Source organism: Motacilla alba, chromosome 1A (genome assembly GCF_015832195.1).
Source record: "Motacilla alba alba isolate MOTALB_02 chromosome 1A, Motacilla_alba_V1.0_pri, whole genome shotgun sequence".
NCBI lineage: Eukaryota > Metazoa > Chordata > Aves > Passeriformes > Motacillidae > Motacilla > Motacilla alba.
In genome coordinates this window covers 43822916-43850451 of record NC_052031.1, presented here as the reverse complement: position 1 = coordinate 43850451, position 27536 = coordinate 43822916, and the positions used below count along the sequence as shown (strand labels likewise).

The following is a 27536-nucleotide window of genomic DNA, read 5'->3' as shown; positions in this document are numbered from 1 at the left end:
TGCACTTGTAAAATGGAGAAAGGCTTCTGCTTGGTCTTAGTTAAGATTTGTAGCACTGATAGTGGAAAAAAGAAGAGCAAATTGAATACAGAAAATGAGAGTGTAGCTTCATGACGCTTTCAAGAAAGATTTCTTTGCAGTGTAAAACTGTTTGGATCTCTGGCTTTTAATTTTTTTATCAAAATTTGTTTTGAATAAAGATTAAATTCTAATTCATTGCAGAGTCTAGTGGTATCATTTATTTCCCTATAGGCGCACATTGGTATAGATGGAATACTGTTGATATTTCAATTCTAACATTGCAACAAGTGCAACATACGCGTACAGCAGCCCAGCGGCATGGGGCTGCAGAGGCAGGGTGACAGAGAAGCGCGGAGCTCTGGCCGCTGTGGCTGTGCAAATCACGGGTTCCAACATTCACTAGCCGCGGCCACCTCGGGCAGCGACTGCAGCCGCCATCTCCCGCTGCTGGCAAACGCGACATTTGCCTTGGGGGTTTTTGTTGTCGCTTTTTCTTTGGGTATGCATGTGTGTGTGTGTCATCACCAATAGCCACCTTCTCATATTCTAATTGAAAACAAATTTTAATCCTTACGAAAGCGCTGTTAGCTTTATTAGAGGAATGCCAATACCGATCAGGACGCTCAATCTCTTGCTTCGTTCAGAGAGATTTTAGAGGGAAAATGAGGATGTTTACGAGAAGATGGTGCTGACAGCCGCTCGTAGCAGCCGATCTCGGTGCGGGAGCGGCGGCCCCGGGCCGCGCTGCGCGCTCAGGGCGCCCTGAGGGCCGCTCCCGCCGCCGCCGAGCCCGCCCGTCCCCCGCTCCGCTCCGCTCCGCTCCCAGCGTGCCCCGCGCGCCGCGGGCCCCGGCGGGCGGCGCGGCCGGCGGGAGGTGAGCGGTGAGAGGCGCCATTTTTAAATCGCTCGGGCCGGCGGCAGCCGCGCCTGGCCGGGCTGTGGGCGGGGGTTCCGCTGTGCGAGGGGGAGCCGGGCTGTGCGGAGGACCGGGCTGTGAGGGGGGAGCCGGGCTCTGATGGGGACTGGCCTGACCGCGGCCCTTCTGCGTGCGAGGGGCCGCGGCTCTCGGCGGGCGGGGAGGCCCCTTGGCCTCTGCCCGGCTCCGTGCGCTCCCCGCGGCCCGGGCCGCTGCTGACCGCGCAGCCGGGCCGGGAGAGCCCAGCGCCGCTGTGTGCCCGCTGCTCCCGCTCCGGGAGCGGCCTGCTGCGGCCTGCCGCGTCCGCCGTCGCCTGGCGCGCTTCGGGAGCAGGAGGGGCCCGCTCGCTGCAGGCTTTCAAGTGTTTACGCTTGTCTGCTTTGCTTTCCGCCAGCGATTCTCAGCCACGTTCGCTGTGAGGAGAATTATTATTTTTCTGTGCTTCTGGATGTGTGTCAGCCGTGTTAGTGTTATTCCTCTGACTGAGCTCCTACATCTAAAAGTAAAAAAAAAAAACAAAAAAACAACAACAAAAAAAAAAAAAAACCAGCAAAAAGGTCACAGTGACTTAAGCGGCTCACTTGGCCTCTCACACGATGTTTGTCCACGTCCTGTAGAGTGTATGTAAAATCATGTTTCTGCCTCCAGGAAGTGTGGGATACGTATGCCAATGTGAAACCTATGCCCTCCTTGGACATCTAGATTTTTGAGTCAACGTGAAAGGGAAGTGATTTTTCAGATGAGTTTTGTTTGTGGGCTATAGCTGTATTTGCAAAAAGCAGCCATTTGTATGCCCGAGTAGAACTTTGAATGAGATTTTAGTGAGTGAAAGTTTGTGTGTTTGAAGGCTTCTTGCCATGAAAAAACGGTGGAAAACATACATGGTGTGTGGAGACTGGCTGCTCTTGGCTACAGCTCAGTTTACCAGGTGTAGCTCCCATTCAGAATTCAATTTGATCAGTAACTAGTGCCAGTTTGACTTGGTAGCGTATGTGTGGCTTGGTTGTGTGGCTAAAGCACAAATTTTGACCTGGAGTTAAGAGAGAATCTTGTTTGTTGTTTTTCACCTAATAAGTGGCCAGATCTGTAGCGTAAGACAGAAACTGAGAGGGTGGTACCACGTGCCGTGTGTAGGGATGGACACTGCAGTAATAATATATGGTCAATGTTTGTTGAAACTTTTACCTTGAACACTGTTGAGGAGGGAGTGATAGTAGCTTGATGTCTTCTGTAATGCAGTATCATACAGATGTTCTCCAGTATTTCTGCGCTTAGGTGCACAAAAGTGTTAAGTGTTTATTTCCAGTGGATTCTCTGCAGTAACATCTGAGCGGTCTCTAGGTTATGGAACTCTCTATAACAAAGGATTTCCTGTTTCTCTTTGGTTTTGCCTCCCTAGATTTTTTTTTAAGGTGATTACGTTGACTGTTGCAAGTTGCTGATGACAGATCAGTAGAATATGGACTGTTAAAGTAAAATGTGGTGTGCCATCACGTTTCTCAAATTATATAGAGGGAGGTTGGGGTGGTTTTTGTTACACACTTGATGTTCATGGGAAGTCTGATCTGTTATGAGTGTGCTGCATAGTTGTTTGAGATGGGGATTGTTTCACTGAATTGTGACTGTGTAAAATCTGGGTATCTAGTCCAAGACTGTGATTTTGTGAACATCTGAGCTCTGTGCTGTGCCAGCTCTCTGCTCCTGAAAGGAGAAAGACTTGCTCCTCCTCCTGTCTGTTAACTTGGCTCTTTGTTCCCTTCCCCTAGTCCGTACCAGCTGCCCACTTTCACTGATGATGTTGTTTGCTGGATTTTTCCATGAGCTCGTGTGACTCACTGACCTCACAGAAAAACTATTGAGTGTCTTCTGCTTGTTTGAGTGTGTTGGTTTCTTGAGTTAAAACAGTTCATGAAGGGGTCTGATGAATGACAAACACAGGAATGGGGACAAAGAAACGAGGAGTGGAACCCTCCCGTTCCTGGTGACAGTGAGCTCTTGTGTTGGATTACACTTTTGCATTAGATCATTATCTGGTCTTACTGTAGACTCTTGAGCAGAGATGAGAAGGGGTGGTGTTTGAAGAGTTGCTTTAATGAGGCTGTGCTTTCCTTGAATTTTTTCACTCTTTCAGGCAAATAGTTCATTGTTTCAGAGGATCTTGGCTAATTGGATTAGAAAAAAAAAAGAAAGCAAATAAAGAGGTCTGGAGTTGTGACAGAAGCAGGCAGAGGAATTAGACCATGAATTGTGTGAAGAAGCTCTTTGACTTTCACAGATTTTATCAAGAATTTTACTGCTTGAGCAAAACCTGGCACAAGGCTGAATACTGTCAGGTTTTTAGTTAGTTGCAAAATTATATTCATAGTATCATCTAGCTGCTCAAACACAATAAATTTGTTTTAAGTGTGGCATGGAAAAGAGAGCCATGAGCGAGTTATGTATGGCACTCGGGAATTACCAATACATGGTACAACCGTGTCATTTGGTTATGCCAGGTGAGCAAGAAGGAAGCCTTGCTGTTGTAAACAAAATGCCATAAAAATTCATATAAAGAAAAAATCATATTGGTTTATCATATTTTTCTCTAAAGGCAAGTATTCTCACTTTTAAGAGCTTGTAGCAAAGAAAAAGTTAAAATAACATAGCTGAAAAATCTTGCAAAAGAAAATCTCTTTCATGATGTGCAGCTATAAAGAGGACAGATGTATAGCAGGTCATTCAGCAGTGTTTCTTTAGGAGGAGAAGTAATTGGAGAAGAAAGGCAAAACAAAGGTGGTTCTTGGAAATGTATTTATTTACTTCACTTAGCTATTCTACAGTATTACCACTTTACCTATAGAGTGCATTTCCTAGGTTTCAGGATTCTGCACCAATGCCTTTATAATTACACCTGTGGAAAATGATGTTAAGGTTTCATAGCACGAATTTGGGATGGCTGATACAAGTTTGCAGTTTGGTAGCTTGCTGAAAATTGGCAAATAAGTAGGTGTAGAATTAAGTTGAGGTATGATGGTGGGTTTAGTTTCTTTAAAGTATGTTTTATGCTTCTCCACTTCTTGAACACATCTCCAAGAGAGAGGAATAACCTAGTATTCTTTTAAAGTATTTATCAAAAATTATGGGTGTAGTCTTTGTGTAATTTTGAAGCTTATTTAATGCCTGTTCACTGACTGTGAGCAGCTGCTGTTAGCCATTAGCACAGAAGAGATTCTGGTTGGTAATATACTTAAAGTATTTGTATCCCTAAATGTTGTTGACTATTGGCAGTTTACTGCCAGAAATTATTTTGTGATGTGGGGAAAAGAACCCCAAAACAAGAAAAAACTTTTTTGCATGTGAATAGGTTAAATATTACAAATTGCTCTTTGTGTTTTCGAGGAAAGAGTTCTCATGAAGTAATGAAATCTCTGTTGTTTGTTTCACAGTTGTCACCAGGAATGCAAATCGTGACATTTGCCACTAGATGTCCCTGCAAGCCAAAAGAGTTTTGTTTTCTTAAATACAACAGGTTTTTTGCAGTCTGGAGCATTGTTTTGTCAGCTGCAATTATCTCCCTCTGTTTTCTCCTTTTATCTTTTTCATGAAATCTTCATGCATATGAATGCATGGCCAGGTGTGTGTCTTGCTTTGTAATTTGTGCACTTTTTGATAGTAATGAAAGCTGTGAGGAGGGAATATATTTCTCACCTGCAGCAGCTTGGAGTAGGGAGTAGAAAAGGCTGTGTTCCAGCTTATCTTTTGGCTGATGTTGTCTCAGAAAATGTAGTGTTTTCTTGGTGTCTTTGACTTTATCTCCATTATGCCACTTCAAAAATACTTCTTGCTCGAGTAAGCAGCAGGATTCAGATGTGACTTTAAATGCAGTGTTCCTAATTCTGAGCTTTGGCTTACAGTTTGATAGTTACATTTAGTGTCTATAGCATATGAAAGCAAAATGCTATTGCCTGGTTGTTGGGGTTTTTTTTTTGTTTTGGTTTGTTGGTTTGATTTGTTCTTGTTGTTTGTGTGAGGGTTTTGTTTGTTTTTTATAGTGATCGTATTAACCCTGTTGATATGCTTAGAAATTCTTAGGGACATGCTGCCTTGAATTTTTTCTGTGTACCAGAGCTTTCTCTCCTCTCATGTGATTTACTGTCTTTAGCATCACTGACCTGTTCTCCTCATCCAGCTGTTGGTTTAACAATTGAAAATGTCTTTATATTGAGTTGTCCTTTGTTTCTCAACAGTCATCAAAATTCAGGGATGAAAAAGAGATTGTATTGATTAGAGGGGTCTTCAAAACCTGTGTCATTAATGTTTGAAATTGTTGTGCATTTAGGACAGTTACAAAGGAGAATGTCCCTTATTTTGATTTCTTCCTTTTCATTCTCTCAGGAAATTTGGGTAAAGCAGAATACAAACTTCCTGTTGTTGCTTTGCCTAGACTGATGTTATAAGTGGTAGATTTTTCTCTGACCTTTTCTCGTTTTAGCAATGGAGGAAGGAAAAATGGGAAACAAAGTCTTACATTTACGCTTTCTTGACATTATCGTGTCTTAGTGGAATGGTTTTTTTTCCTTTATGGAAGACAGATTTTCATCTTGCTCATAGTTCAGGGGTTTATAAAATCAAATTGTAAGTGTTTAAGATACATCCATGAAAGAGTGCAGTGGTAGAAAATATACATGCAAGTGTGCATGTAAAGAAGGTGAGGTATTTGTAGTGATGGTAGGGATTTATCATTGTTTCTGTTTGAGTTTTATTTTATACAAAGGTGCATTCTGCCCACTGCAGACATGGACTTCTTAGGCATCAGTCCAGCTACGCAAAAAGCTAAAATGGCAGATTATTTGTTTTCAAATCTTCGTATAATTCAGTTACAGTTCTCCCTCCTCCAGATCCTGTAGAAGTGTCAGTAATGATCAGATTAATACCTGTTGCTTCAAATATCAAAAAGCACTAATGAGGCATATTAGAATACTTCCTTATTTCTCAGGAACTCTTGATTTGCAACTTTCCTCACACCAATCTAATATTATCACATTTTGCAAAAGTCTTTCTGGAAAGGTCACAAGCAACCACAAGATAAGCTTTGAAAATAAGGAAGTGACATATTTCAGGACTGAACTGTGGGCAGGTGTCTTCCAGGCTGTCTCTGATACCTTAGCTCTTCTCCAGAAGGGGCTTGATAGGAATTCAGTAGAGAATTATCTGCTTTTCTCCCAGCTGAAATTCTGGTGTGTTGATTCATACAACATGTTAGGACAGTGTGACAGACTTTTTAATAAGTAGTAAGAAAAGCTGTGTGTCTGCTGTCTGTGACCTCTGCTTGAACTCTGGTTAAAAAGGCATAAATAGGGCATCATGGTTGGAGTCTCAGTGTATAGCATAAGTAAAAATAACATGTCATGTAATCTTTCAGAGAGTAGTGCTTGTTCTTATTTTGTATTGACTAAATGACCTTCATGTTGAAGTGTATTCTATGCCCCTGGAAGCGCTATTACTTCTCAGGGCAGGTTGCATGAGCAGAGAAGAGTTGCACTTTCAGTAAAGGTTTCTAGTCTGTGTTAAAGCAGAACCAGGACTCTTCTGTACTTAAAGCAAAAGCAGTGTGTGAAACCTTTGAGCTGTGAATGTACTTGAATGCTAATTACATGTCCGTGTATTTGTTCAGGTGTCTTGATCTTCTGAGATGTCAGCGTAAGGAGTGGATGGTCTTGTAGATTAGCTGTACACTAATCTTGTCTTCTCCATACTCATCGTGAGCAGTCCTCATAAAATGGATGGTTTGGGCAACCTCCTTCCTCTCGTGGGTGAAAGTGGTGAAGTAGCAAATTCACAAGAAATACTAAAACTTTTGATGGATGAAAAAATGCGAAGTGAGCACCACAAAGCAAATTACCAGACTCTAAGGGCAGAACATCTAAGGTACATCAATTTAAACATGTTTCTCTCTTTGAGTTGTTAAAAGGTGAAGCTAAATGTTGGAAGGGATTTATTTGTATGTGTGAGATGTGTGTTAGCTATTCCTGTGTGTACAGAGATATTTGGATGTTGTTCATATTAGAAAATAAACAATTCAAAGTACCTTAAAGACATTGCAGGTGATGTTTCTGCAGCACTTTTTATGCCTATAAGTGTGGGATAACTTTTCAGTATATTACAGAAAGAGGATATTAATAGTTTAGTTCTCATTTGGTGTCCATATGTTTGCTTCTGTGTGTGAGTCTTTTGAGCTTTAAGGTCTAATTTTAAAAGGTGAATATAAAGTAAATATGTATTTTATCTTTCAGATTACAAGAGGATTATACCAAATCACAAGATGAACTAAAAAGGTTGTTAGTTGAAAAACAGACTGTACATGACAAATTTCAGCAGCTTCTTGCTGACTTTCAAGAGCAGTTGCTGGCTAAAACACAAGAGCTGGAACAAGTGAAGCAGCAGGTGAGATAATTTGCTGGAAGGACTTGGTATGTATTTTCATCCTGTAGTAGGACCATGCATATTTTTCTGTTAATGCAGCATGCATATACCCAGCTTGGATGTATTTCAGATGTCTTGAAATTCACCCAATCCAAGTAATGGCTCTTCTCTAGAGTGACTATGGGTTGAAATTAGTGTTTCCTTGTTTAACTGAATCATCCAAATCCTGTTAGGTGCTGTGTAAGACTGTCAGTCTCTATCTGTGCTTGCTCTGCTGTTAAGGGGAGAATCATCTGTTTTGGAGGGTAACTTAGGTGCCTAAACCTGTTAGGATAAGTGACTAGAAAGATAGATATTTGTTTTTCTATGTGATGACAGCTTTCTTCTTTCTTTTTCTTAAAAAAACCCCAAACTGAAATCAATCAAAAAAACTCCTGAACATTTAAGATAACTTGGATGACACTCTATTTAACTGCTTGTTTCCTTAAAGTAATGCAGGACATGTTCTCAGGAAACAAATATAATCTCTAACCAAAGGATCCCAAACTCTGAATGGAGGAGGTGTGCATCAGTATCATATCCACGACTAGTTTCCAGGGACTTCAGGGTACAGATAACTGAAAGAAAAGTAGAATAAATAGGACTATGTCACAGTTGTGGATGAAATTTTTTGTTTTAAACTCTGTTTCTTGGTAGATAGTTTGCTGTGTGAACCATACCAAGAAATTTTAACAAAATATCATACAGAATGGAGCTTAAGGCAAGGAATCTTTCCTGATGGTTTTTTTCATTCAAACCAGTGCCCGTGTATCTGTTGGAGAACACGCATCTAATGTGTTTTGCAAATAATTGTTTGGTGTTGCTTGCTTTGATCTTTTTGGGTTGGTTCACTTACCTAAATTAGACATTAATTCTTCATCTTTTATGTGAGACTGCTTTTCTTTCCCCCGTCCCCCACAAAGGAGATAAATCTCTTGGCAATTCAGCCTGAAATTTGTGTTGCTTCTACCGATAAATGCTGACATTCCAAATGCTTCTGTTATCTTCCCAGAATATTTTTAGTTCACTATTAGTTTTTTTTTGCTTCTGTAACTACAATTAAAATTTCTTTAGCAAAACATAGAAAATTAAGTAAAATTCCTAAAAACATATTTGAAATACTTCATTCCTGGCTATGTGACCTATCATAGTGTAAATAACTAAATATGACTAATTATTTGTGATACTTTTCTGTTCTAAGGTGCTAACTCCTCAAAAATTAGAACGGTTAAAAGCAAAAATGTACGAGGAATTGGAGTCTCCTATGAGAGAGCGTTATCAGAAGCTAGAAAACGTAAGTCATGAGTATTGAAATTTTCTTTAATTTAGAGTAGTGATTGCTGCTTTATAGTTGTTCCTAAAACCCTAGGGAACTAAAACTGAAAGGGGAGCAAAGTTGTTGTTGTTATTATTATTATTATTATTATTATTATTATTATTATTATTATTATTATTATTATTATTATTATTATATAAAGGGTAGCATTATTTCTCTGATACTGTTGTCCCAGGCAGGGGAGGTTGAAATCATGGACGAGGGAGAAAGTGGCATTCAGTTAATCAAAGGTAACTTGTGAAGCAATAGGAACATTGCATGGACATTTAAAGGAAATAAATTTGAATACTTTAAATTTCTTTTTCTTTTCTAACTTAGGAAGTAGAAAAATACAGAATACTATATAACAAACTTCGTTACGACCATACCTTTCTGAAATCCGAGTTTGAGCATCAAAGGGAAGAACATGCACATATTTTAGAAGAGAAAAAAATAAAATATGAGACTGAGGTATGTAGAATATTACAGTAGCTTAAAAGTATCTCTGACAAAGCTGCTTGAACGTTGTGGAACTGTTGGTACTTGAAGGGTTGTCAGTTTGACTGCATTTCATGTTTGTTTCTATTCTCTTAATTCTCAAAGCACCTCTGTGACTTAGCCTAAGGCTGCCTCTGTAGATTTGTTCAGTGATGGGTTGCAATATTATTTGTGCTATTGAAAGCAAGAATAACTTGCTTTCTGGTAAATATTTGCTTAATGCTGTTTTTAATCACATTTGTGATTAGTGACATGACGCTAATTTGAAATTAATAAGTTATCTGAGTAACCAATGTAAGTTTAGGCTTTAAATTACTTATGTGGCAACTTATCAAGGCAGATATATTGTTAATAGCAGATAAGGGTACATTTTGCAATGTACTTGTCATAATGTTAGTTTGGATCAAGATAGTGATAATCAAAAGGATACTGAAAACTTTTGTACCTTTGTTTCATTTGTATTAGCTCCTGAAAAAACCATTTGTTCATTTCTTTGGACTTTCAAAAGTAAATGTAGCTAAATTGTCAGCTTATTTATGTTTTAAATAGATACATCATTGTAAATGAGTTGCAGATGTCATTTGCATATCCATTTATGTATTTGTCTGGAAGCATATATTCTAAGATGCCAGATTTGAATGTATTACTCCAAACATCAGACAAAAATCAAAGCAATCATCACTTGCAAAATCAATCCAAGTTTGCAAATGTAGTGCATTAAAAAGAGAACAGTTGTCCTTCCTGGAGCTAAACCCACATGCTGCTTTACAGCCTGCCTCTCTCATGGGCTTGTTGAATTTTTGCTAGTCTTGCAGCTAATGAGCACACTTACACAGAATGCAACTACCTTGAGCCCAGGGCACAGTGTGATCTGGTTTCTCTCAAAGGTTTTTTAACATTCCATGTCATTTTGCTACAAGGAGGCTATAAAAACATCCTAATTCTTAAATGATGGCTTGGGCATATAATGCAATTGAATCTCCTCATAAAAGGCATTTGGAGGGCTTTTGCTGCAGAAATCAGGTTTGTTCACAGAGAAAGCTGGTGAAACTTTTAAAAGGACTGCTGCAGATCAGAGTTTGGACTAATCTCCAAATATTGAGAGAATTCTTACATACCTTTCTTTCTCACTCTTTTCGTCCCGCTATTATATTCAGTCCATGTAATTCATAAATTGACTTTATATGTTTGTTAGTTATAGTTTCCAGATTGGCTTGTACCTTTTGTACTACTTTTTAAGAGAGAGTTGGGGTTTTTGTTGTTATTGGATTTTGGTTTGTTTTTTTTGTTTGTTTTTTTGTTTCTAGTCTGTCGGGGCCCAGTCATGTTGGCTGTCTGGAGTTATTAGCAGATTTGAGTTCTGTTGTAGTTATAAAATAGTGGAATCGTAAGATAATCTCTGTCCTCCAAAATCTTGTTTAAAATATTGAAGTGTAATGAGATCAGGTTGCTCAGGTTCACGTCCAGCCAAGTCTTGAACATCTGCAAGGATGGGGATTCCATAACTTTTCTGGGCAGTCTCTTTCAGTATTTAACCATCTTCACGGTAAACTTTTTTCATAATATGTAATTGGCACTTCCCGTGTTCCAAATTGTGCCTGTTGCCTGTCTTCCCATCACTGTGCATCTTCGTCTCTTCTCGGAGCTGAGGCGTAGTTCTCTCAGCTTGTCATATTATATATGTCATATTCCCCAACCCTCTGAACTCCTTCGTGGTCATTTGGACTTGACACAAACTCCAGGTGCAGCTTTACCAGACCTGGAAGTGGGACAGAGGATCACTTCCCTGGATCTGCTAATTATCCTTCTGCCAATCTGCCAGGATTGAATTGGGTGCTCTGCTGACTGATGTTTAGCTTGTTGTCCACTCAACAAAAGGACCCCCAGATCCTTTTCCATGGAGATGCTTCCTCAACAGTTGCTATGGGCCTGTACTGTTGCGTTGGATTACTCCATCTCAGACGCATGTCTTGCTCCTCTTGTTGAAGAGGATCCAGTTCTGTCCATTCCTTCAGCTTGTCCAGATAATTCTGGATAGCAGCTCGGCCTTCCAACAGATTGACCATTTCCCCCCAGTTTTGTGTCACACTCAGGCTTGCTGAAAGTGACTCCATGCCGTCATCGGGCTTGCTAATGAGGACAGCAATCAGTGTTGCACTCTGTAGTGTTCTCAAAAAGACCACAGTAATAACAGGCATTCAGGTGGTCTTGCTTTGAATTTCCTACTCTAAATGAATGTTTAAATGTCCACTGTTTCTCTTTTCTGAATTGTTAACTACTGTAATTGTTGCTGCCTGACAACTAACCTATTTAAGAACTTTTTATTTTTCTGATTAACAATTATCAGATTGCAAGACTGGATAAAGATAAGGAAGAGCTCCATAATCAGCTGCTTAGCATTGATCCCACAAGGGACAGTAAACGTGTGGAGGCACTTTCTAGAGAAAAGGCACAACTGTGTCAGAAATTAAAAGCCTTAGAAGCAGAAGTAGAAGAACTAAGAGCAGAAAGACACAACAGTGTTGTGCAAGCAGAAAATGTTCAAAGAGTACAAGCACGACAGTTAGCTGAGATGCAGACCATGATGCGATCTCTAGAGGTAAGATTTTCTTTTCTTATTTTGCCTCCCTGTAGAGTATAGTAAGAACGGCACTTGGCCTGACAGAACTGTCACTGAAATCACTGATAATTTTGCCATTGAGTCCACAATTTGAATTTCGACATTTCAGATTTAAAGTGAAATTGTAGTTGACTGGGTGTCATGCACTGCCAGTTCAACTTTGGAAAGTCTCTCAACTGAGAGATTATGCTGAATGATCTCCTTTCAAAACAAGCAAGTCATATCCGTATTTGTAGTCAGTAAGAAGGTCATATCAGCACTTGCCACTTAGCTGGACTTAGAAACCAGTATGTTAATAATCTGCTGCAGTAAATTCTTTATTCTTTTCAAAAATGTCACATGATGCTCCTCTCTTTAATCCTTTCCTCATCTGTCGTAATTTTTGCTTACCTATGCCTCTTCTTTCTCCACCTCATTACTGCAGTTTAGTACTCAGCTGGTGCTCTCTTTGGTATTTCCAGACTGTTGCACTTTTCCCAGGATGCCACTGTATTCCTTGTCTGTTGTCCTCAGACCTTCTGTCAGTCCTTGCTACCTCTCTAGGCAGCGAGCCTCTTCATCTAGATTCTTCACACAGTTGCAGCATGCAGATAGATGGCTCATTTTCTTTTTTACTATTATCAGTGCTGTATACTTCAGTTACAAAATGCTCTGATCTCAACTTAAAAAGTGCTGTAATCTTCTTAGACAGCTTTAAAGAGAGCCCTGCTGAAAACAGAAGAAGGTAGTAAAAGGAGGGTGAAGTAATGTATTAGATTACCTTTTTGATATTCAGTAAAGATCAGGGTCTTGTCTTGTGATGATCAGCATCTATAATGCAGAAATTGCATTATTTCCTCTCCAGGATGTTAATTCTTCTGCCACTATAACTGCATAGACCAGCATATTACACTTTTTTAAACACCAATTGTAGTTACACTGTTTATAGCCCAGTAATGTACTGGTAAGCACACCTGCTGCCTCCTAAGTAAGTCAGATTACCACCACTCCTTATCAAGGAGGATTGAAAATGGGAATCATTCTGTGTAGGAGATGTTTGTAAAAATAGTGACTTTCCAGTAAAATTCAAGACCCTTGTTGTATTGGAATATATGGTTAGGAAAGATGAATATTTATATATCATATATTATAATGAGACAGTAATATCTGAAAGCCCAGATCAACCAAACATTTCAAATGAGTAACAAGAGGCAACCCAGCTCCAAAAATCTTAAAAATACTTCCTTCCTTCAAGGCAGAAAAGAAGTCTGCTGAACTACAGGTTGATCGCATTGAGAAAGAACTGCAGACGAGTCATGAGCAAAACATTCTCTTAACTAGCAAACTTCACAAAGCTGAACGAGAAGTCAATTCCTTAGCTGCTCAAGTAAGTACTTTTATGGTATCTAAAATATATTTTTCACATTCCATTATGTTTTTCTGCTTATATTTTAGACAAAATAAAGTAACAATGTCATCTGCTGTGACTTAAAATAGGTATGGAATTTTTCCCTCAGTTCCAATTGAAAGACAAAGAGTATATGACATGTCATGCCTAAAAGTATCTCTAAATATTGAGGTTATGTTCTTATTATTCCTTCTTCTAGATTTTTTCCTGAACAGAACAAGACTTTCTTCTATAAAGAAGTGGTATCTTTATATTCATGTTTTTAATGTTCATGAAAACAGTGAGCCTTTAGAGGTTAAAACTGATCATTCCTTTTTTTTTTTTCTGGAGGTCTTAAAAACTATCCTCTGAATGGGCTGTGTTAGCTACAGGAAGCAAGCTGCATTGGCGTTACTTGTGGAGATTTAGGATATTAGGAGCAGGGTAATCACATTAGTATAGCCTTTTTCTTTGGTTAATGCCAGCATAGCTTGTATGGAAACATTTCAGTACAGAATTGCATCATAATATTTTAAGTTGACCATTGTCTTAAAACATATTTGAGTAACTTTGTTGGGTTGGCACCAGATCTTAGAGGTTTTGTTCTATGATTGTACGCTTTTCCTTTTTTTTTTTTTTTTTGAGATCTTTTTACAGTGCATATTTATGAGTGCAAAGTATTTAATTTTGGTCATTCATTAAAAAAAGTTCTAATTTACCATAGGAATAAGGTATAGTTATACCACTGTTTAAAGCCCCTTTATGTAATATACTGTACTTGGCCCCCATGAATGCTGAATAGGAGGGGGAAACTTCTGGTAAACATTTTTCAGTCGTTTCCCAGAATATATAGAAGATTGTTACAGTCTTTATTTTTTGTATCAACTGGTCTTCTCTGCTCCCCTCCAGAAGCAGGACAAAATAAAATGTTACAGTCATGTTTCTCAAAGGGAGGAAAATAGAGTCTTTATTATGGTGACCTCCACCTGCTTCTGCTCCCACTCAAACCTATTCCTGAACACAGGTGCATGTTTGTCTTCTGGATTTTCTGCCTTAAAAAAGCCACCTTAAATCTTTTCAAGTTGCCCTGAATGTTATCAACTTGATATATAAGCAACTAAATCTTCTGTGTAGTTACTTAGTGAGCTACTGTGTCATTCGTAACCTTTTGCCACTTGTATATGCTAGCAGGTTGTAATTACGTTTGTCATTGTGAATGGATTTTCATTATAAGTGCTTTCCTCCAGATATTTAATTCACATTGACCATGTAATTACTGCATTCAAATGCCTAAACTATAGAAAGTTTCCGTGCAAGCAGTAATTTTCATTGATTTGATGTTCTTAAAGCTCCTACTTTTATGAGGCCATTTGATGTGTCTGTAGAGCAGTATTTGATTTAAAATGCACTTTAAGACTATGAAGACCTGGATTTTGAGGAAGTAATGTAGCACTCCAGGAGGCCAGGAGGACTATAAGTAGTTACCAAATTGAAATTTCTTGGGGAAGCAGTTGATATTCTGGCTTTGGATATCGTTGTTTTGATTTACTTGTGGAGATTAAACTTAATTTTATTTTAGCTTGATTCTGAGGTATCTTTAGTCAGAAGTGAAGTAAATGTATATATATATATTTATTATAGTTAATTTGATGTTGGTTTTTACTAATTCATAGGTAAAAGAACTTAAACATTCACATAAGTTGGAAGTAACAAATGTCAAACTGGAGGCAGCAAGAACAAAGAGTGAAGTAGAAAGAGAGAGAAACAAGATTCAAAGTGAAATGGATGGTAAAGTATGAAATTATTTTGTAATTATTTCATTTGTTTACTTCAGTTAGAATTATACAGCTGTTTTTTTCTCTGAACACTCCCCAGCAGTCTTCAGCTTCTACTTCTGGTCTAGGTCATAGATCTGACAATTCATTTGGTATGTGAAATAATTGTGGTGTTTCACTTGCTCTACTAGGCAAAGAACAATTGAGAGCAGTTTTTAATTTAGGTAAATTAGTGCATTTGTGACACAACTTGAGCATAATCTGTTTCAAATGATGTACTTCATATGGTTATTTTTTTCTATTATTGGTAAATTCTCAAGTCTTTCATACTCTGCTTGAAACCATATTGTGCCACAGAGCTTCAGTCATTGGGGGTGTTTTTGATTCTGTGTCTGTGGAATTGATACCAATTCCATAAGTCTGCCACATGAAACAAAATACAGTATCCAGCTCATTCTTTGAAGGAAACAGGCATTGCTCTAAGATACCTGATGCAGCTGAGTATGTAGGCAACTTGAAATAGCTTTCTAGAGTGAAAAGGCTAAAACTTTCTAGTACTAGTTGTGTTTAAATCACACAACTACACAATTACACAGTTTTAAGGAGAACTGTCCTCACTGATTGGCCATAGCCCCAAAATAGTACCTTTGTCTTCCTGAAATAATTGTTTCTGTTCACTTCCTTTAATATTAAGTTCACTAAGAGCAAAGAAAAAGTGGTGTTTTCTGTACTGACAATATACTCAGTGTATTGCAAACTAGAAATGTCTGGCCCTATGAAGTATGAAACTGAATACAGACAAGATTTAAGTTAACCTGAACTTACTGAGGAGTTCCATTTGCATTGCTGAATTAGCTGAATAACAAGGATTCACTGTTAGAGGGCATGTTGGCTTATTTGCCAGTGAATACAGGTGTCAGTTACAAGATCTTAGTTTGTATAATTTGTCCTTGCCTATAAAGTCATGGTTTTAGAAATGCCTCATTCAGTAATATATGTGGATTAAAATTGAGATTTGTTGTAGCCCAGTTACTGGTTTCACTGGCAACCAGTTTCTGTTTACTGTAAGCTTTTCCTGAAAATGAAAATTTTCTTGCTTGACCTTTGCATAGCTGTTGTGGAACACTTTTTAAAATTTTTAAATCCAGACACAAGTGCTTTGTATAAATTGCTCTGGAGTTTAAATCTGTAATAATATTAACTGTTTAATTACTTTCGTTTATTAAAGTAAGAAACTCTCGTAGACCGTTGTGCCCGTGTAATGGTTACATTTCAAAAGTTTTGGAAATATAACTGTTATACTAAGAAAGGTTTCTTCTTGTTTTCTTGTGTTTTGGTTTTTTCTCCTTCCTTCATTCATTCTGTCATTTGAATTGAGATTTTTATTTCCCTTTTGTGAATTTATAAAGTTATGTGAATATAGGGTCCTAGCAGGTTCTTATCAATAATGACATGTTTTAACTTTTTTTAATGTATAATGCAGGATTGCTGTCTGACAAGGAAATTCTTACTGCAGCTGTTGAACGTCATAAAGTGCTTTTAGTAGAAAAGGATCGGGAGCTAATTCGTAAAGTGCAAGCTGCCAAAGAGGAAGTTTTTGACAATATTGCAGCCTTACAGAATGAAAAGTATGTCTGCTGATTTCCTCCTCAGTTTCTAAAAGAGGACTGTTTTGTGATACTTTTAAAAATATCACTCTTACCTAAACACTTCTGATGTTTTTTAGTGATTCTTGTGTGTATGTTGAATAATGTTTTAGGTTAGAACTCGAAAACAGATTAGCTGATTTAGAAAAGATGAAACTGGAACAAGATTCTTGGAGGCAATCTGAAAAGGATCAGTATGAAGAGAAACTACGTGCTGTGCAGATGGTAGAAGAATCTAGCAAAAAGGAACTTCAGCGTTTGCGGTAGTGTGACTTTTCTAATCTTAGCACAAATTTCTCATTTTCCCTCCTTAATGTCTTTACACTAGGCAGTATAAAAGCTTACTATTCATAGATACAGAAATCTTCATTATGAAGTGTTCATTAGTGTAGATTAAACAAAATTATCTTTTGCACTATGTAAAAAACAGTGCAGAATTAAAAATTAGCTGTTTGAAATGATAATTCTTTTCGTCCAAACCTTTAAGTATTATTTTCAAGGATCCTTTTGAAGTAATAATTTGGCAATACACCTTTGTTAAAACTAGTTTAGTGCTGGCTGCTGGCATAGCCCCAGTGTTGGAGTAAACCATTTCTCATTCCACAATGGCACCATAGCAGCAATTGGCAATCTGAGACCCTAATATGATATCTCTGAGTTGGTTATTGTGGTTGGGAGTTTACTTAGCTTACTGTAGTTGAAGGTTAGCATGATAAAATGGATCATACTCCGAAAGTCTTATTCCTATGTGAATTCTAAGAATGAATAGAAATATATTTTCAATACTTTTTTAGTTAAATATTTATTAGCCTTTCAAATAATGCTATTTATTTGTCAGGCTGATTTGTCCTAATTTATAGCATCTGTATTTTGATCAATAAAAATAAGGATGTCTTACACAATTTTAGATTAAAAATTCAACAGCAAGCTATGCAGACAAAAGAGCTGGAAGAAAAGAAATGTGAAAATGCTAATCTGAAACAGGTAAGGTTTTATTGCATTGTAATGTTTTATAGAGAAATACATTCTTTCCTGTAGTTACCATGTCCTGCGTTTGAAGATTATATTGAATTTTTAAGGCTTTTTTTTTTTTTTTGCCCTGGAGGGATGAAATGTGTACTTCAGATATTTAAAGGAGAAGTGTTGAGAAATCAATCGTGCTTTCCTGGACCTCTATAAATGGATTATAGTTTTTTTGCTTCATGTGTTTTGTGGGTGACAGGGATTTCAAAGCTGAATGTTTATAGACTGGTATATTGAATATGGTTATGCACTATTTAACTGGAGATTCAGTTGCCATGGAGACTTATAAATTGTTTCTAGGTAATGCTTTGCATTTACATTGCGTCTCTCATCTGAGGTTCTTCAAGTGTTTAACAGATGTTTCATAAATGAACAAACTAATATAAAGAAGTATATTTCTATTGCAGAGTCAATTGATGGCAATGTTGAAAATCAAACCTATTTTTTAACTCCTGCTTGTCTGTGATGTTATTTAGTAGGTAATAACAATAGCTGTGTATCAAAGTACTCTGCAAGCTGAGCACACTTGAAGTTTGAGACAATTTTTTTTTCCTCCAGAAATCAGAAATTGAGGGGTCTAAGTGTCCATGTGGGGGGAGGAAAAGGAAAGGGAAATGATCATTTGTATATGCTGGCTGCAGAGGTTGGACTTTTCAGTGTTTCCTGAGCGGATTGGTGCCGTCACTTCTGGCTGTAACACCCGGTGTGTTACAGACAGAAGAGCCTGGAAAGCTCCACAGCTCTGCTGCTAAGTATTTCATGGTCCTCTGTTCAGGCCTGGGGCTGAAGCTTTGGATTTCTGAATTTCTGGGGGACACTTCAGTGGCAGAAGAGTCCTGCCTATCTTTCTCATTTTAACTACAGTAGGAACCCTTTGTCTAGTGAAGTACTGTAAAGCTTCTGGAGAAACTGTTGAGTAAAGAGAAAAGAAACAAGTAAGAAAGGCTTATGAAAAGCTAAAGCTAGTTGGTGTCTCCATTTTGCATTGTCTCAGTATCTCAAAATCAGTTGCTGGTTATTTGCATACCTTCTGAAATAGAAAAAATATTTTTTGTTTTGGTAGCAAATAAATGATATCCAACTCCAGCTTGCCTCACTTTCTCAATCAGAAAAAGATTTGCTGGAATCTAATCAAAAGTTGAAGGAAATAATAGAGAGATTGAAACAAGAATGTCAACATGCAAGGGCTCAGGCAGAGAAAGCTCAACTGGAAACAGAGAAGTAATTTTTTTCTTTTGACTTTACTTTTCATGCTGCTTGTGTTCTTCTCATGTGGATTACTTAACTGTGGATTGTAGATTCTGAATAAAGTCATAAAGCTAAAATGAACAGGAAATATTGGACAATTGTAAAAAATGGCTGTTCATTCTGTAGCCAGAGTGTGTATAAAAGCTTTCCTCATGTCACCTTTAAATACAGGAATTTGTTTCCATTCATAGCTGTTAATTATTGATTAGTGAGATACATTGCTTGCATAAAATGGAATTCTACTTAACTGAAGTGAGTGTCAAACTTCTATAGGTATAAATGGATCTAGAGTTTCAGACAGTTCTTTTAAGATTGTTTAAGCTGTATGTGTGAAAAGAGCATTCAAGCATTGTATTATGCATGAAAAGGTTCCACGGTCCCAGTCAGTATGTATTTGAATACTTCTTTCCCTTTCCCACTAGCTACTTTTAGCTGATATGTGGTAAGTAAAAGCTTATAGAATATCTTCTAGTTCCTCTCATCAAAATTAAAAATCATCACTTTCCTTTTTTTGCACAAGCTTGACCGCATGCCATCAAAGTATGACAATAAATAATGAAGGAAGCCAAATTTTATTCAGATTCCATATAGAAATGAACACTTTCCTAGAATTTGAAGATCAGTTTGTCAGTCTGAAATGGTTTTTCAGAAATTCCTAGTTTAGTAACCAAATATTTGTCTAAGTAGTACTGGATTATTGTGTGGTGGGTGCTTTAAAAAGTCAGTGTCCCAGATTAAATATAAAACTTCCAAAAGGTATCATGTAACTTTTGTTTTAACATCTCTTTTGCTACTAATTGGTACTGCAATTGCTATCTTGTCATTAGTTTAAGTAGTGCTTTTCAATTCAACATTTGAAGATACTATTACATTTAGACTGTAGAGTATGTCACTAGCACATTAAATACTTTGGATGTTTGCTTTAGGGAGATGTACTCACATATTGAGTGAGATCATTGCTGTTATTTGAATGAGGCTGTCATTGTCATTTCCATATTTATGGATCACAAAACAGTCTGGACTAGGTTTTCCTGGGAAGGCAGTGGAAGGAACTTGTCAGTCCTCAGAGATCATTGTACAAGTATGTAGGTACTGAGAGAAGCACTAAGGTTGGTACTGCAGAAATGAAGCAGCTTTGTAGCCTGCAGGTTGAGTCCTGCAGGTCTGTGCCATTGCTAGCCTGGGAGCCTTGGGTCATGTTCTCATGGATTTTATGAATCTGTGAGTGATAAAACATCCTTCCTCAGTTCGGTAAATTCTTATGAGCTTGAACACCAAAGAGTTAAGTTGCACCAAAGCAAGAGGAAGTGAAATAGGGACCAAAAGATGAGACAACAAGATTAAAAGTTTCAGATAAATAGTGCCAGTTGAGCATTGAGCATAAGTAGGCAAAGCAGCTGCATGTCTGGCTGTGTAAATCCTAAGCTTGGAAATGAAAATGTGAAAGGAGAAAAAAGCTATAGGCAAACTATGAGCCTGATACAGATCAGAGATGAGCTCAAACAGGGACTCGTTTAGCATTTTGGAAAAATGTTAGTGGCATTTAAACCAAACAACAACAAAAAAAACCAAACCACAAAACACCTCTAGAAACCCTCACACCCAACTCAAGCATTTTTAACCATTGCCTCAGCTGAAATCCTTTTACTGCTGAGCAGTGCTCATCCAAAGTACTTTGGTTCCTGGGTACTAGTAGTTACTTACAGTTGAGTGAGGTACAATCCATGCTGCATCAACTAGAAGAGCCATGACAGGTAATACAGAGGCCAGGACTCTGTTTCCCAAGTGAGAGTGGATTGAGTCCAGTACTTCTACTGTGGGGAAGGGAGAGGTGGTTTGGTGAGAAATTTATGAAGACGCATTCAGAGTCTCTGTAGGGAAAATGCAACTGCCCAGGACTGGAGTAGTGGTAGATGCACTAATTCCAGGCCTTGGTCTTCTTAAGATCTGCTACATAGAATCTCACCATTCGGTTTTAATTTTTAACAGTAATGTAATTAAATATGCCATTAGTTCTTGTCTGCTGTGGCTCACAATGCAGGTAGCCCAAACAAACAAGGCAGCACGGGGAAATGACTCCTTTCCTATACACTGCTAGAGAACACAGCCTAATTTTAGTGTGTTGCAACCATGCAAAAGTCTAAACAGATAACATATGCCTTTGGTGGTGTGTGTTCAGCTGGAATATTGTCTAGAAACACTAGCTCTTGTTGAGCTGCTGTTTGTTCTGGTTGGGAGCACATCCTAAGCAAGTCTGTTACAAAGATTTAGTAGACCCCATGGGGCAGCACCCTGCTCTCCTAAACAGAGAAGGTAGTTGTCAACTCTTTGACAACTGATGTTTGGAATAGGCAACTGCTCTTGTGTTCCACTGTGATGGTTTGACCTGAATTGAGGAATTTTTTTGCTGGGTGGTTTGGCAACATGCCAATCCAACAAGGCACCAACAATTAGCTTCTTGGAATCAGTTTTCAAAATTTGATGGTTGAAGAAATCCTAGGATAATGCACAGATTATATGATGTAGTCACAATTAGATTATTAACATAATGAAATTTACAGCAGATCCTTTAAGTATATAAAAGTAGGAGTTGTGAAAAGCTGCATCTGTTTTAAGAGCCTTAAGGTATTAACTGAAAGTGCTGCTTTGTATGACCTCTTGATTTTTTGACTTGATTTCTCCAAGGACTTCAGAATATCAGCGTATGGAATGGCTGCAGGAGAAGCATATGCTTACTCAGCGCATCACGGAGTATGAAGAGAAGTACAAGCAAATGAAGAACAAGCTATCTCGAGCTGCTGTTGCTCAGAAAAAGGCATGTTGTCTCTTCCTTTTTGAATGATCCAGCCCATGTCAAGTTCAACTTTATGTTGGCCAGCTACAATTGTTTCAGTGTTAAGAGTTTATTTGCGGTCTACTGTAAATAATAACTAAATATATTGGGTTCTTCAACATTAGCACAGAAATAGGTTGAATAACATGCAAAAGAATATTACAGCAAACAACTTTGTTATAATGCCATCAAAGGTTTTGTGAGGCTTTCTTTGCACATACGTGTGCATTGATTGTTAAGAGGCAAACCCCTCAATGAGGGAGGATGATACTAGATAAATTATGTTCAACTTTTCCTTGATGGAATATTAAAATTTTATTTCTTCTCCTAAGCTTACTTTTTATGAAATAGTTTGGAAGGAAAGGCAGGTTGTTTGTAAAACCTCAAGATTAATTAGCAGTGTTATATGTTATACATTGAACATCGGTTATGAAACCTTCCTGTATCTTTTAAGGTCATGGAAAGTTAACATCAATATGACAAAAAAAACAAACAACAAAAAAACTCAACAAAAAACCAAATTAAAAAAAAAGGAAGCATACTTTTTTGGTTATGCTTATACTCATTTCTATGTGGTCATTTAAAGGATGACTATTGTGATTCTCAGATACCGTTAATGTTTGTTAGTACAGCTGGTCACTGACCAACAAGTGACTGGCAGCTGTGCTTCTTTCATTCCAACTATGGATCATTTTCCATCTCTTCTGCTTCCCAGAATGGCAATCTAAGCACCTTCAAATAACACAGCATCTCTTCTTAAAGAAGGAAAATCCTATAAAGTGTCACAGCTTGAAACCACATACAGTTTAGATTTAATTTTTACAGCATCTCATCTCTTAAGGTATTACTTAGCTGTTTGAAACATCTGTTTGACAGAGAAAGACTCTCAATGACAATAAACAGAGGAGGATGCATGAGAAAATAGAACTTTTGGAAGCCAAGATGGAAGAACTAGAAAAGGAAAATCAAGTGTTAAATAGGTAACAAACTTTGCTTTTTCTTAGCTTGAAAAATTACATATGCTCAAGGTACGACTTACAAATATGGAGTATTTTTGAAGATACGTGTTACCTAGATTAGTAACCAGAGTGCAGTCTAATGGCCTTTACAGCACTAGAATTCTTTGAATAGGTTCTGTTTAGGATGGGCAGCTGAGAGCTTATGAGACAGCTGCAGAGCTGACTCTTCAAGAAGAAAAAGAGAAAAAACACCTGATAGGCACAGTTGCAGGAATCCCTTTAAAAGAAGGAAGTGAAAAAGACTTCAGAATTGCAAGAGAAACAGACATGGCATCCTCTTTGAAAGATGAAGTCCTGGTTTTTCTCTTTTCATTGAGCCCCTATGGAGGGCTTGATTTGAATAATTAATGTGGCTTCTCTGACTCACTACTGTGAATGGTATTAAAAGCTTAATTTATTTTATGTAATCTCTAATCTTTAATAGAGCAGATAGCTAAATATATAGAGGGACATTTAGACAGACATGTAGGCAAAAGAATGTACACAGATCTACATCCAGTTCTTCTGTGTAAGGATAGGTAGAAACTGGAGGTGTTAGACAGCAGAGCACTCATGGAGAGCTGTGCTGCGGTGTTGGAATAACAAAGATCATGAGCTACAAGAAATCTGTTATTTCCCAGACAGAATGTTTCCTCTGAAGAATATGCTCGCCTCCAGAAGAGGCTAAAGGACTTGCAACGTCGGCACAATGAATTCCGGAGTATAATTCTGAATCCTGACATACCGGCACTCAGTGCAGTCGGTGTAACGCCATCGTCTGCCTTGCCTCCTGGGCCTGCAGCGTCCTTCTCCTTTCTTCAGGTAGGGATATATTACAAGCTATTAAAATACAGCAAAAGAGGGTACTGAAATACTTATTTTTTACTGACCTTAGTCTTAAGGAAGGCGTATTTCATCTTTGAACAAAAGTAAGAAATTTTGAGTTATCTAGAGATGTTCCCTTCCTCACAATAGGAAGGAGTACTTGAAAGACAAAGGATATGTTACAGAATGTTACAACTGGGTAGTTTGAAGCCAATTCTCCATACTTTGTCCTTCCCCTCAGAGGCTTTAAATGGCTCCTTCTGAGCAAGAAATGCTAGTATTGTTCTCACACCATGGTTTCATTATTACAAAGCATTATTGCTGCTATTGATTTCTTGTGTGGTTGAAAGCATCTTAGGCTGAGCTGCTGAGGGTGAAAATCTCTCTGGCTGAGGTTGAGCAGGTTGACTTCACAGATTCATTGTTACTGAGACCTCAGGTTTGTGTGCTCCTTCATCTGAGAGGAGGAATGTGGAAGATCCTCAGTTCAGTCAAAGAAAGATCAGAGATAATTTCTCTCAGGCTGAGCCTGGAAATCTTAGAGGAAAGAATTAAAACAATTATTATCTCTCTTTCTGTAAGCACTGTTTTTAGTTATGGTTCTTCACAGTGTGCTATTCATAGTCACCAATAGTGTGAGATGTTTCTACTTTGGGACCAATCAAGTATCACCTTAGCGAGTCACATTATAAAAGACCCACTACTTTCATTAAAGGGAGCCTTCTGATCCACCTGAAGACTGGAGTCTTTCTTTCCATCCCTGACTCAACAGTGTCAAGGAAACATCTGCAAATGTATTTCTTCCTGATGCTGTTCATCAAGAATATTGGAACAATACCCATGAAACATTGAGGAGTAAAATTTAACAAATAAGGATGTTTTGGACTTTACAGTTTTTATTTTTCTTAAAGAAAATTAATGTATTGCTCATTTTGGTCCCTTGTAAGTGTGTAAAATGTAATAGAGCCACATTTTTTTCCTTTAAATTTCAAGGAGGAGCAGCATCAAAGAGAGCTTGCCCTGCTTGGCAAGCGATTGGAAGAATTAGAAACCAGACAAAGAAAACAGCTGGAAGATCTTGGACCATCTAGAGAGCGGGTAATGGTGGGATGCGGGGACTTGGCAAGAAATAAGATCACTGGAGAAGATGAAGCACAAAATGAGGACTCCAAATAAAATCTGCATACTCTTTATGCTGTTAGCTTTCAAAAACTTACCCTTTGTATATGCTTTTCATATTTTGCCAAAAACATGGTTGTGTGTGCCTGAATAGCATAAAATACATTCTGCATAGTTACCCCTTGGTGGCTCAACTTGTTTTACTGCTGGGTCGAAGGACCAGCAGGTCTAAGGACTTTTCTCACTGGGAATCGTAAAAAGAATGTGCAGGGTTGCCATTCATGAGGGGGCTACACCCTGAATTTGTGTTACCAGTGCGATGATATTTACCATAGCAGCAGTTACAGGCTCAATATTGGGATTCAATCGCAGAGTTTTTCCAGTCCACTCAACTTCCCGCTTCTCTGAAGTGCTGCTTCTCTGGGCATGTGTAGGGGAAGTGAAGTCCCTTCCATCCTGCCAAGAGCAGGTTTGGGATGATTTGATGAGGCTGAATAGCCACAAGTCTGTGGGGCCTGATGATGTGCATCTCAGGGTCCTGAGGGAACTGGCTGATGTTGTTGCTGGCTGGTGTTTGGAAGTCATGGCAATCAGGTGCTGCCCTCAGTGACTGGAAAAAGGGAAACATTGCTCCAATTTTTAAAAGGGAAAAAAGGATGAACCATTAAACTACAGACCGGTGTGCCTCACCTCTGTGTCTGGGATGATCATGGAGCAGATCCTTCTAGAAGATGTGCTGAGGCAAGTAAAAGACAAGGAGGAGCAGCCAAGGTAGCCATCATGGCTTCACTATGGGCAGATTTTACCTGAGCAATAAGGCCTTCTGTGATGAAGTGACAGCAACAGTTGACAGGGGAACACCAACAAATGTCATCAATTAGACTTCTGTGAGGCCTTTGATACAGTCCCACATGACATGCTGATCTCCAGATTGAAGAGAAATGCATTTGACGGATGGATTTCAGTGGATAAGGAATTGGCTGGATGGACACAGCCAGAGTTGTAGTCCATGGCTCTATGTCCAGGTGGAGGATGGTGATGAGCGGGGTCCCTCAGAGCTCACTCTTGGGACTGATGCTCTTCAGTGCCTTCACTGATGACTGACAGTGAGGTCGAGTGCAGCCTCAGCAGAAGAAAGGGATGTCATCCAGATGTGGGCGCATGAGGACATGATGTAGTTCAGCAAGTCCAAGTGCAAGATGCTGTATCTGGGTAGGGAAATGTGAGTATCACTGACAGCAGCCCTGCAGAGAAGAACAGCAGAGTTCTCATGGATGAAGGGCTGGTCATGAGCCAGCAGTGTGCATTCACAGCTCAGAAGTGCAACCACATCCTGGGCTGCAGCAAAAGCAGCATGGCAAACAGGGCAAGGGAGGCTTCAGGGAGACATTATTCTTCCAGTATCTAAAGGGGGCTATAAAACTGAGAGGGACTTCTTATATGTCCAGAGAGTGTCAGGACAAGGGGCAACAGTTTTAAACTGAAAAAGGGCAGGTTTAGATATTAGGAAGAAACCCCTTACTGTGGAGGTGGTGAGGCACTGGAACAGGTTGTCCAGAGAATTTGTGGATGCCCCATTCCTGGAAGTGTTCAAGGCCAGGTTGGATGGGGCTTTGAGCTACCTGTACTAGTGGAAAGGTGTGCCTGCCCATGGCAGGAGGATCGGAACCAGATGATCTTTGGTCCCTTCCAACACAAACCATTCTGCGAACCATTGCCAAGATCCCTTCTCGATAAGGTTTGTTTTTCAGTTTTTTTTTCCATAAAGTCAAAACATTAAATAATCTCAGCACAGGAAACTTTGAAAATGGTTTTTCAAGGTTTGGGTTGTTTAAAATAAAACTGACAATATTTAATATAAAATTTTAAAACAATTTTTTATAAAACCTTTAACACTTGACAGTATCCTCTTACTCTTTCAATGTGAAAGTTAATGTATGCTACTCTGGATTGCAGTTTTGATCACTAACAATGCTGTAATCCACATCTGGGTTGGTATTTTGATGCAGATAAAAAGATTAAAATGACATTTTAAAAGCTCTTAAAAGTTCTATTTGTTACCCTTGACAATGTGCCTCTTGTATTTCTATAATGGGAATAGGCAATAATTGGATTTTTTAATATAATAAAGCCAAGATTAGTATAACAAATTGCCTTTGCATTGTGTAAATATAAGTCTGTATTTATTCCTACTTTATTTTGTTAACTACAACAAAAATATTTATTCTAGGTTGAATATATTTTTTTTCAGTTTATTATCAGTCTGGTAAATAAAAATTTTTGAAGGATCAATTATTTATCTAAATTTTTTTGCCTGGTAATCCAATAATGATGACTTTCCTGGAACTGGAGGAATTTTTTTATCTAGGTTTTGTTCGTTTGTATTTGATTTGTGGATGTTGTTGTTGTTTTCAAAGTACTGCAACAAAAACATGGGACAGTGAGAATACAGTGTGCAATCTCTTGTGATGGGTTATTGAGTATTGCTGTTAGACTGTAGGAATAGCGAAGGAATGACACTGGCGTTGACTCAACTATTCTCTCCAGAGGCTGCATTTTTCACTTGTCATAGTTTGTAAGTATAAGGATTTGTCCTGGTTCCCGCCGGGACAGGGTTAATTTTTGCAGTAGCCAGGGGGACTGTGGCTGAGAGCTGGGGTTATTCTACACCACCTTATTTTCCAGGCTCAGGGTCAGGGGATCCTTTTGGGTCATGTAGCTTGCCAGGCTGCATGCAGCGAGCAACCACGTGTAAATCTGCCTCCCTTCTACCCCCTGTCATTAGTATTGTTCCTGTTACTGATAATTTTCTTATCTCATTGCTGTTTCCAGTAAGCTGTTCTTACTCTTTTTCATGAGTAAAGATCTCATGACCGTTACTTTTTCTGCCTC

At 38.5% G+C, this 27536-nt stretch overlaps 1 protein-coding gene across 5 annotated transcripts; it reads left to right on the top strand.

The window, feature by feature from the left end:
• Positions 1-845: 845 nt before the first annotated feature.
• On the top strand, positions 846-25859 carry CEP83 (centrosomal protein 83). 5 transcript variants are annotated; one of them, XM_038153535.1, is made up of 17 exons: positions 929-1352; positions 4363-4550; positions 6591-6844; positions 7210-7360; positions 8580-8672; positions 9033-9164; positions 11539-11790; positions 13046-13177; positions 14851-14965; positions 16436-16580; positions 16712-16861; positions 17507-17582; positions 18685-18842; positions 21555-21684; positions 22579-22682; positions 23342-23522; positions 24519-25859. In XM_038153535.1, exons 3-17 carry the CDS (start codon positions 6696-6698, stop codon positions 24699-24701), a joined length of 2151 nt encoding a protein of 716 aa, XP_038009463.1. In that variant the 5' UTR covers positions 929-1352; positions 4363-4550; positions 6591-6695; the 3' UTR covers positions 24702-25859. The 5 variants fall into 5 exon arrangements, with proteins under 5 accessions (XP_038009461.1, XP_038009460.1, XP_038009463.1 ...); XM_038153533.1 differs by lacking the exons at positions 929-1352; positions 4363-4550 and adding an exon at positions 846-895; XM_038153532.1 differs by lacking the exons at positions 929-1352; positions 4363-4550 and adding an exon at positions 853-902.
• The last annotated feature ends 1677 nt before the right edge of the window (positions 25860-27536 follow it).